The 11,181-nt window shown below is 33.5% G+C and overlaps 1 protein-coding gene across 1 annotated transcript; it reads right to left on the minus strand.

The window, feature by feature from the left end:
• Positions 1–950: 950 nt before the first annotated feature.
• Positions 951–5,268, minus strand: LOC139857683 (nucleobase-ascorbate transporter 3-like). The gene is made up of 14 exons (XM_071846505.1): positions 4,930–5,268; positions 4,119–4,216; positions 3,539–3,715; positions 3,349–3,449; positions 3,186–3,261; positions 3,029–3,088; positions 2,756–2,940; positions 2,583–2,679; positions 2,398–2,484; positions 2,236–2,294; positions 2,025–2,116; positions 1,668–1,745; positions 1,423–1,586; positions 951–1,333 (listed from the first exon to the last, which is right to left on the minus strand). The coding sequence occupies exons 1-14, from the start codon at positions 5,084–5,086 to the stop codon at positions 1,115–1,117; spliced, it is 1,650 nt and encodes a 549-aa protein (XP_071702606.1). The 5' UTR covers positions 5,087–5,268; the 3' UTR covers positions 951–1,114.
• Positions 5,269–11,181: the final 5,913 nt, after the last annotated feature.

Below are 11,181 nucleotides of genomic sequence, written 5' to 3' on the forward strand. Positions count from 1 at the left end.
CATACACTGGAAGATCACAGCCAGCCAACATTCCAAAAATATGAAATGGGCCAAAAATATGAAATGGGTTGCTGTAATTAGGCATATAACCGTTAGTCACCTTGTGTATAAATAGGGACTCTTGTAAGATTGTAAAATATCAATTCAAGCTTTATCTTTACAATAAAACGATCAATACTCATCTCTTTCATTTTGTTCAAATCGAAACACCAATGTCCATTTACATGATAAACATCATAAACGTCTAATGAACTAGGGACTTACCCATTATATGCATTAACATTTATATTACTTCAAGTATCAAGTACGAAGTACATTTTTTCTGTCATCGTAATGAAATGCGAGTTTAGTATAATGAGTCGTGCTTGATTGTTGCAAAATGATAAATATGTCACCACATTTAGATGTGCCGGTTTATCTTATTACCATACGTATTACATGTCGATTTGTAATGTACATGAGAACCGTGTGTCATTCTGTACCATGTGTTGTTTGTTTTGAAGATGTGTGGTTTAAATTTGCAGATTATGATATTCAAACAACTTTACCGCTTGAAAGTTGTATGCCAAAAATCCACTTATGTGATTGCTGGACTCAACCTGTGTGCAAGGAAGTTTACTTCACACGTATTGAATTTTGATAGCATCTTTGACTTGATTATGTAGCTAAAAATAGAGAGCAATGGTGCACCAACATTTCTATGTTTTGCAAGTATTAAATGTGTTAGGTAAAAATAATATTTGGAATTAAGTTGTAAATTTGATGAGTAAAAGTTCAGTCTAGAGAATTAAATTTCCACAAGTGTTTGAATATGTAAATTCACATAATGATTATTAGTATATATAGTTTGTATATATCATTGATATTAATTTTGATAAATTGTTTATCAAGTTTATGGGTTATCAAACCCAACAAAGCAAACATGTAAATTTCAAAATTACAAATTTCCAGACCTAATCACAAACACCATTTCATAATATCCCATGAAAACTTATACTCTGTTTCTTTACATTTCCAGGCTAAAACTACACATTTAATTGTATTTCCAAAATTTAAAATCCATGTAAAGTTGTACTCCAATATACATGAAAACTTACATCCAGAAATAACATTATCATAGATATCTTCTAGGCATATACTCATTAATTCTGAGAGGGAAACTATAAAACTCTTCGTTTCTTCCGTCACCTTTTCGATGCTGAAACGGGACCCACCAAGGTACACCTCTGTCATCATGCGAATCATGTGCATCCAGTGTGTTATCCAATATCGTCGCTACAATCATTGCCACCGTTGGAGGTGATGAGAATATAGTGTTTAATATATCATTGAACTGCAAAAAATCATTAAAAAAAAAAAAGTTATTAAGGTATCTTGAATGAAATTAATTAAAAATAGAGAAGAATAACAGATAATGCTTACCCATCCACCATTAGAATGAACAGGCCCATAACCCGTGAGTTTATCGGTATTCATAACAAAATATTGGGATATTGAAATTCCTAGGAATAGAGATAATCCCAGTATGTAGATATTTCTCATAGAATTAATGTTTGTAAATTGAATAAATGTAACTCCAACAGCAGCTGGCAAAACAATTAGTCACTTGTTATATATAGGCAAAAAAAATTGTTTGAAATGAGTTAAATTACTAGAAAAACACTCACCAACAAGACCGTACAGAACACAATAAATGGCTGCAAATATTGGAAGAGGGATTGATGCAAAGAATGCCCCAAATTTTCCTGAAAATTATTTATATACTTCTACTTAGAATATAAGGATTTTGCTAATGACAGCTCTAAGGGTTGAATTGTATAATACTCTAATGCACGTTAATGCCAGCCGAACGTGCATAAAAGGGTTGTACATGACGGTTACATATTGACATTATAGTGGTGGTTAATGAATTGTACATTACTGTTACGCGTTAACGAGTGTCATTAACAAAATCCATATAATGTTTAAGTAGAGGCTTTGCAAGATAATGTTCGGGGAAATGATTTTGAAAGAAAAATGCAAACCGAATATGGAGAAGAAGAACATGAAAGCAGCAGAAACTTGAACCACTCTTCGACTTCCAACGTGAGTTAGCCCAAGAAGTCCAACATTTTCTCTGCATTGCAATACGCAAATACATGAATATATATGAAATGCGACTTCAAATTGAAATAACTAGGTAACTTATTTCAAACGCAAACCCAAACACGTATAAATAAGACAAAGAGTCATTACACGGATGCAGTATTCCCAACAATGGAACCGAAAAACCCGTCAAGTAGATGGCCAAAACCCTTCAATGAAAAAAAAACGAGAATTATATCCATGTTTATCCTCATACGGTCATACCACATTATTAAATATACAAAGTTAAAAAAAGATTGACAAATTACAAACCTGAAAACCAATGCTTCGGCTAAGGACATGTGCCGGAGGGGGTGTCGCACCCGCAAAACGAGATGCGGCAATAAATGTCCCTGTTGACTGCAAAAAAAAAAAAAAAAAAGAATTAAAGAATTGAAGAAAATAGAACGAGGAAACTTCATTCGTTGTAACAAGATAAAGGCACGAAATCAAGATACCTCTATGCTAGAAACAAGAGCGGCCCCCATCATTCCAAAAACGTGACTTGCTCTGAATATAGGAGGGCCCCATTGAAACGGATACGAGAATCTTATCCTATATTTAGTAATAAAAAACTGGTTAGTAAAAACGACTTCGTGAACAGTTGTTAAAGTGCATAAGTGGTATTTACCAATCAGCAGACTCCATAAGATAGGACCGATCCGTTCTGCAACTATGTTTTGTTTTCTGACCGACAGTATTATAAGCACCAGCTACAGTGATGATAGCAGCAAAAGCCCAAACAAGTGCAATGCAAAAAAGCAATGCAAATCTTTCAAGAATAGGGTCAGCGCGATGATGTAGCCTCTTCAAATACTATAATATAAAATAAAATGATATAAAAATAATGCAAAAATATAAAGATAAATACATACATTATAAACTAACATAAACATAAACATACCTGTTGAAAGACAACCAAAAATATAAGCATGGGCAGGCCTATTTCCACACAGTTTGCAAGCTGTAACATTATATATTGTATAACTACGATTATAAGTGTGATTAAAAAATTGCGGGATTTAAAATATAAAGTATTTCATATAAGAGCATAGTTGTACCTCGGGAAATCCCCTTTCAAATAAACCGAGACCAAGTGTACAGACATACGCAACCACGATAACAGGACTAAATAGCCTATAGTAGAGCCCAAAATGAAATATCTAAATTAAAATAATTATAGAAAGAAAATTAAAGAAAAAAAATGATCAAGCAAACCATTACTTTGTGAACTTTCCCCAAGCCCTGCCAAATCCGATTATTATATTGAGAAACGAGGATATTATTAAGGCCCCTTGAATAGCCCTCATAGTGTGACGAAATCTCTATCATCCAAAGCATAAAATTGGTTAACTTAAACAACAACCCCATAATTGTAATAACAATTTTTTTTTTAAAGTGACTAATTAGAAACCTGATGCTCAGAAGAGAAATCTTCGTCTCTTAAATCGTTTATAATTGAAAGAACGGGTAAAAGATAAGCAAAAGACGGTCCCATAACTGTAGGAAGCCTGCTACCGATTAAAGTTTGCAAAAGGGTGTTCAAACCCGACATAAATAATACGGTTTGAATTACATCAGCCTTATCACGCTGCAATAACGAATAAAGCAACAAACTTTAGTAAGAATAAGAACAAATTCAATTAGCTTAAGGTTTTATATTTTTTTTTTTTTTGGTAAGCGAGGAAACCCTCCTATGAACGAGCACATTGGCTCCCCCATAGAAGGTAAAACCTCGGGTAATCAAGCCCCCCGAGCGCGAGACCTGGTACCGGGTGAATTGCGCATTATGCGCACCCTCTAGTCACACTCCCTTTTTGAACAATTTGGCATAGCCAGGAATTGAACCCGGGTGGTGTGCTTCATTGAGCAACTCGGTGGCCACTCAGGCAAGCCTGCGTGGTTAAGGTTTTATATTCTTCTTGCAGCTTAATTTTTCAACCTTTATTGAATGAATTATGGGCTTACAAGAATAGAAATGAAAAAAGACTCACATTATTACCACCCATTTGAGGAACAAACATAGTAGCAATCATAACAACACTTCCCAGCATCACAATATAGTGTTGGAATCCAAGCAAAACAGTTTGGCCTGTTAAAAATATTAAACAAGCAACATGAATCATAAAGTACAGTCAAAGTTACAGTTACAGTGATTAAGTAATTTTAATTTAATAGTAAGAATAAGAATAATAATAAACTTAAGAGAACAAGTTTTGGAGGTCAAACTCAACATTCCATTACAATAGTTTTATATTAGCTTCAAAAGTGACATGGATTGATTACCAATTAACAAAAATAATATATCATCCTGTATTATTATATACATCACTATTAAGATTAAGATATTAAGATTAATTTCTGCATACTATCAATTAGTTTCAGGTTAAATCTTAAGATGGTCTGACCTCAACTCCACAATAGTCAAAATATAATACTACTTTTTTACTCTAAAACAGAGGGAACACTCAATTTTCTGTTGATGTTCTAATATTAGTGAAAGTAACATTAAAATTAAAATTAAGAATTATAATACAAAAACCAAAAAGAAAGAGTGAGGGATATACCATAAACACCCCCTTTTCTTTATTGCTTACAAAAAGGGGTTTTAAAAAAGGAATCAAAATTGAATCAAAGAAGCATATAACACATGTACATAAGCGGAAAAAATAAACCAAGAACAAGATTGCAAAAAAGGTTTTTAAATCAATAAAGATTACAACTTTATGCATAAAAATTCAATCTTTTTAAGATTTAAAGCCGAGAAATTAATAAAAATTCAAGATTTAAGAAAGTAAGACAAACCCCATGAAGGATTAGAGTGGATGCAATAATTAAGTTGGGTAAGCTGTTCAGCTGGTGGGAAAGCAGGTCCTCTTGCAGCACCTAACGGCTGGTGAATTGTCGGTACCGGTGGCGCCGCCACCGGTGGGTGGTGGTGGTGGTGTCCGTTTTCCACCATTATTATCTTTTGTGGTTCAGTTTCCGGCTGCCGAAATTCTTGAATTGTAGTGTTTGGTACTCCGTATATGGAATTTGATAGAAAAATCAAGTCTTTTAAGGAATACAATAATATAATATAATATTGCTTTCTCTAACATGTGATGAGAGAGAGAGAGAGAGAGAGAGAGAGAGAGAGAGAGAGAGAGAGAGAGAGAGAGAGAGAGAGAGAGAGAGAGAGAGAGAGAGTGTGTGTGTGTGTGTGTGTGTGTGTGTGTGTATCAAATATGTGTGTGTAAGAGTGTAACTTAATCCCACTTCTTGTAGTGTTTTTGATAATTACAGAGAAATTAGATCTTTTATATGTATGGTAAGAATATTAATAAGTTGTACATTGTGCAGCTAAAAAGGTACATTCTTTTTATTTTTGTTGGGTCCACCAAAATTTTGATAAACCCCACAATTGACACAGGTTGACTCTGACAATTCACCCTTGTAAAATTTTCATTTAAACTTTGGAGGATGATGGCAAAAGTTGTAGAAAAGTTTATTAAAGTGGAAAATACTTTTATGAATTTCTTTTATTTAACATCTCTATCTCTACATACAAAGGTAACAACAACACAAGCTTGTATACAATATTCAGTTATTACAAAAATATTCATCAAACATAATTCTACAAATAAACCTTTAACAATATTGCGAACTGAACATGAATTGAACTGAAATGCGAATGAAAAAAATGGAAGAAAAAAAAATCATCATATACACTATTGAGTCATCCTTAATTTGTTCATGTACAAACTAATTTCCGACTCAAACTAACTCATTAACCCTTTGATGGATGTGTATTCCATACTCTTTAAATCTGTTCTAGAGTACCTAAGATAACTACCACTTTCAACTTAGTAAATCCCATACACTAAAATGATTTGTCGGATCACACTAAAATCACAACACAATTAAACCATAATTCGATTCATTTGTACATAATGTATATAATACTCCAAAAACAGAAATGTCTAGCTTTATAGTCGTAAATCAAGATCAATAAATAATTTAATCAAACAATCTATTTTCTGTTTTTCACCATTTTATCATTACTTTTTATAGTATAAATATAATATAATCCCTAATCTTATATATCTGCAACTAAAAACAATTTCCTGTAATATACTCCATTCATATCATATACTTGTATTAATAAATAATCAATCAAAATTATAATGTCCTTTACCAAGTCACCATCAAAATTAAGTATTGTTTGGCTTGCTTTTTATCTTAATCTCACATCAACCCAAAAGTTGAAGTCGACGTACTAATAATTATTATCTATTTAATTATGATTTTCTCAAAATCATAAATTTTTTTTTTTTTTTTTTTTTTTGAAAGGCTAGGTAGATTTTATAATTAAGAATAAAACAGTACACGAAAAAAGACTATCAAGGAGCTAGACAATTACACGAACCAACACACAACCGCAAAAAAAGGACGCACGCACACACAAAGGCACGAAACTAAAGAAGACACACAATCACGAGGACACGACACGACATCTAAATTACTATGTTTCCGAGTCCGATGACGCGCAAGAAGAGCAACACGAGCAACAACAACCAATATCCTCTTCCGAGTCATTCATCACATTCTCGATAAAATATCTATCGTGCCACCGAAAATTATCTCGACGTCGGTTACGCTTCATATTATTCATACCCCACACATGTTTAATAAAATGACTTTTGATCAAAGGATGAACTTTTTTTCTTTTAACACGAAACCGAGCTACTGCGGTAAAAGCAGGACAGAGGGGTACGTCCTGCAAGTCGGCATGAACATTTCCTATTGGGCTAGGGTCACCCACGTCACGGTCATCTAAGCCCGGGTCTAGCCCGTTTAGGGCCTGATTGTCCATAGCAAATTCACATGAAGAGTCTGGCCTAACATGAGGAACTAGCCCAGTTTAATGTTTATTCTGGGAACTGCACGAATGGGGAATCGGATAAACAGGCACACGCGTGCCCTTGCTTTCCTCGAACACATCACCATCACCGTTGGAAATTACATCAGAAGACATCGGCGACTGTAAATTTTTGGGCAGTGAGTCGCCGCCTAATTTGACATCCGGTGTGGATGTTGAGGCTAGAGGGTCGTCGGACTGTGGCGGAACTACGTTATCACCATTTGAAGATGTAAAAGACTTGCAATTGATACAAATTTTGACAATGTGATTGAATAGTTACTACGATCTACTTTTTTTTTTTAACGACAAACTCACAAACCCTACATAATTTTACACGAAACTCATAACTTCAAGGTCAAAAGGCTTAGGCCATAAATTCAAGGTCAAAGGGGCTAGGCCAACGACCCTTTAATACTACGATCTACTTGAACCACATGTTGACTCACAAATGACTCAACCCTACCAACATTGAACAAACACTAAGACCATTTGTAGTGGTAACTTATGTTGTGAGTTCGTGTTGTGCACTTTTTGCACCTTTTTACTGACTATAATGTGTTGTGTTATTGAGTGGAGTAGTGGCGGTGTTTGTAGCGACCCGACCAAATCATGTTTGACGGCGCCGTCTACTTAGGTCCCGTTACGTGGTCATAAGTCTTTAAAACAACGTTTGACCAAAAGATATGTCGCATTCATTTTAAATGCAAAGATTGTTCAAAGTTTACGAGAATAGTTCCACCACAAGTTACGATACAAAGTTTTAAGTACAAATGACACTTATGCGACACAATTTAAAAGTAGTCAAAAGACGCTCCATGTATGCATATATACTCGACATCCAATGCAAGTATCAAAATAATGAGCGGAAGCATGTATCATGTATCGTTTGTGACAACCCGGAAATTTCCAACCAAATTTAAACTTTAATCTTTATATGATTCCGACACGATAAGCAATATTTGTTAAGTTAAATTTCAAGAATTTTAAACTATGTTCATACATTCATTCAACCTCGACCAAGTTCCAACGATTCACGAACCATTAAACGAATATGATTATATATGTATATGTGTATATATATTATAACTTGAAACGTAAACAAAATATTAGATTAAATACTTTATATGATTGTATTTGTTTCAAAATGTTTATCAATGGAATTAGAAGATAAGATCAAATGATTGAATTATCAGATATATTAAATTATGATTACAAGTCTCTGTTGAAAGGCCCACGTTGATTTGAGAAATCTTTTCATTTTAACAATATTCGGAAAATGATAAATTGATTTATAAATATGAACAAATTGTCAATCATTGAGAACTAGACAAAGGATAGTGGAAGATTGAATCTCATAAAGACTCGATTGATCTATTTAGTTTCAAACGTACAAAAACGTTTTCAGTTTAAAAAGAACTTTATTATTAAAACGTATATAACTTTTATAAATATCTAGAACCACTTTTGACAACTCATTACTTAACTAGTATGATAAAGATAACGATATTTATATTTTATTTTATTAAATATATATAACGATTTAAATTAATATTATATATATTTATACGTGTATTATACGTACATAGTTTATACTTTTACTATACTTAAACTTTACCTTTACTTTACTTTAACTTTACTTTAACTTTAATAATTCATACTTTAATAATTCACTTTAATAAGTCATACTTTAATAATTCACTTTAATAATTCATACTCTAATAATTCACTTTAATAATTCATACTTTAATAATTCACTTTAATAATTCATACTTTAATAATTCACTTTAATAATTCATACTTTAATAATTCACTTTAATAATTCAAAAATCTATTATAAATAGAATTCAATAGGTTTCATTATTTCATAGAAACTTGAAAATAGTTTTCTCTAAACTCTCTCAATCGATTTACATATATATATTTACTCCGTATTATCTCAAGATATTATTAGTATACATAAAATATTACGACGGAGTGCTGTCCGAGTGATTTCGAAGTTGTTTTTTCGAGTGGGATAGGATTAAGGAAATTATGGGTTATAGCTATGGAGGTGATTGAGTATGGTTCAGGGGTATGCTCGTGAGGTCAATATAGTGTTTATCATCTCCGTTGCGTTTACGTACCTTTCCTGCAATATTGAATCTCAATATTGATATGTTCGTGAATCCGAGGCCAACCTTGCACTTGTTCAATGACGTTATATGTATTTTTACTACGAAATACAGTATGGTGAGTTTCATTTGCCTTTTTTTCCCTTTATATTTTTGGGACTGAGAATACATGCGCTTTTATAAATGTTTGACGAAATAGACACAAGTAATTGAAACTACATTCTATGGTTGAATTATCGAAATCGAATATGCCCCTTTTTATTAAAGTCTGGTAATCTAAGAATTAGGGAACAGACACCCTAATTGACGCGAATCCTAAAGATACATCTATTGGGCCTAACAAACCCCATCCAAAGTACCGGATGCTTTAGTACTTCGAAATTTATATCATGTCCGAAGGAGGATCCCGGAATGATAGGGGATATTCTTATATGTATCTAGTTAATGTCGGTTACCAGGTGTTCACCATATGAATGATTATTTTTGTCTCTATGCATGGGACGTATATTTATGAGAACTGAAAATGAAATTCTTGTGGTCTATTAAAATGATGGAAATAAATGATTATGATAAACTAATGAACTCACCAACCTTTTGGTTGACATTTTAAAGCATGTTTATTCTCAGGTGTTAAAGAAATCTTCCGCTGTGCATTTGCTCATTTTAAAGATATTACTTGGAGTCTTTCATAGCATATTTCGAAGAACGTTGCATTCGAGTCATTGAGTTCATCAAAGATTATTATTAAATCAATTTATAGTTGGATAGTGGATATTATGAAATGGTATGCATGCCTGTCAATTTTCGATGTAAAGAAAGTTTGTCTTTTAAAAACGAATGCAATGTTTGTAAAATGTATCATATAGAGGTCAAATACCTCGCAATGTAATCAACTATTGTGAATCGTTTATAATGTATATGAACGGGTCCTTTCAGTTGGTATCAGAGCGGTGGTCTTAGCGAACCAGGTCTGCATTAGTGTGTCTAACTGATAAGTCGATAGGATGCATTAGTGAGTCTGGACTTCGACCGTATCTGCATGTCAAAAGTTTTGCTTATCATTTTGTGTCGAAAATTAACTACTTATCATTCTCAGGAAATTACCTGCTTATCATTTTTAGTCTAAGACACGTCTTGCGGTATTGATTGCATGAATAGTGTATAGACAAAAATTCATATCTTAGCATATCTGCTAAATCATATCTTATTGTATCTGTTACTTTAAACTTTGCCTGACATATCCCGCAAAGTCCTCCGTAATCTACGAAATCTTTTGATCTATATATATATATATATATATATATATATATATATATATATATATATATATATATATATATATATATATATATTCTATGTAATTAGAATACCATCCGTTAGCCAAAATCATTTCATATCGGAAAAAAAAATCCTTTATCCAATCGTACGAAATGGAATTCGTCATCAGTTCAAGTCACTCAGATTCCGAAATGGAATCCCATTCAAGCTCCGAAAGCAGTGTGACCGGAATAGATCAACCAATCAGTCATCACCTATTCTGGATGAATTGGGGATGGGTTCGTAGCCTCCTCAATCATTGGAGACAAGAAGAAGGTGATCCCTTCCATCCACCACATTGCCCTCTTGATGAAGAACCTGAAGCACTTACCGGCGAACCTGTCCGAAACACCATTTTCTCGCTCATTTCCAGAGTATCTCGTCACGATTATATATTACATCAAATTTTAGATTTTATTTATCCGCTCGTCCGAACCGACAATCACCCCGGTGTAATAGAAGAAGTCAACGAGCTTCGCGCTCGGGTAGTGGCTTTGGAGAATATGGTGCAGAGATTACAAACACCAGCAGCAGCATCAGCAGCATAACCAGTACCACCATCATCAACGCCAACAGTACCATTACCACCTCCAACCACAACCGCGTCGTAAACCTCAACTTCACAATCTGTCCCACGAGCATCAACGTCATACGCACCATAGATACCAAGGAGTACCAACAACAATAACTGACGAAGTATTAATTCATAACTTCCTTGGAGAAACA

This window comes from Rutidosis leptorrhynchoides, chromosome 7 (assembly GCF_046630445.1).
Source record: "Rutidosis leptorrhynchoides isolate AG116_Rl617_1_P2 chromosome 7, CSIRO_AGI_Rlap_v1, whole genome shotgun sequence".
NCBI lineage: Eukaryota > Viridiplantae > Streptophyta > Magnoliopsida > Asterales > Asteraceae > Rutidosis > Rutidosis leptorrhynchoides.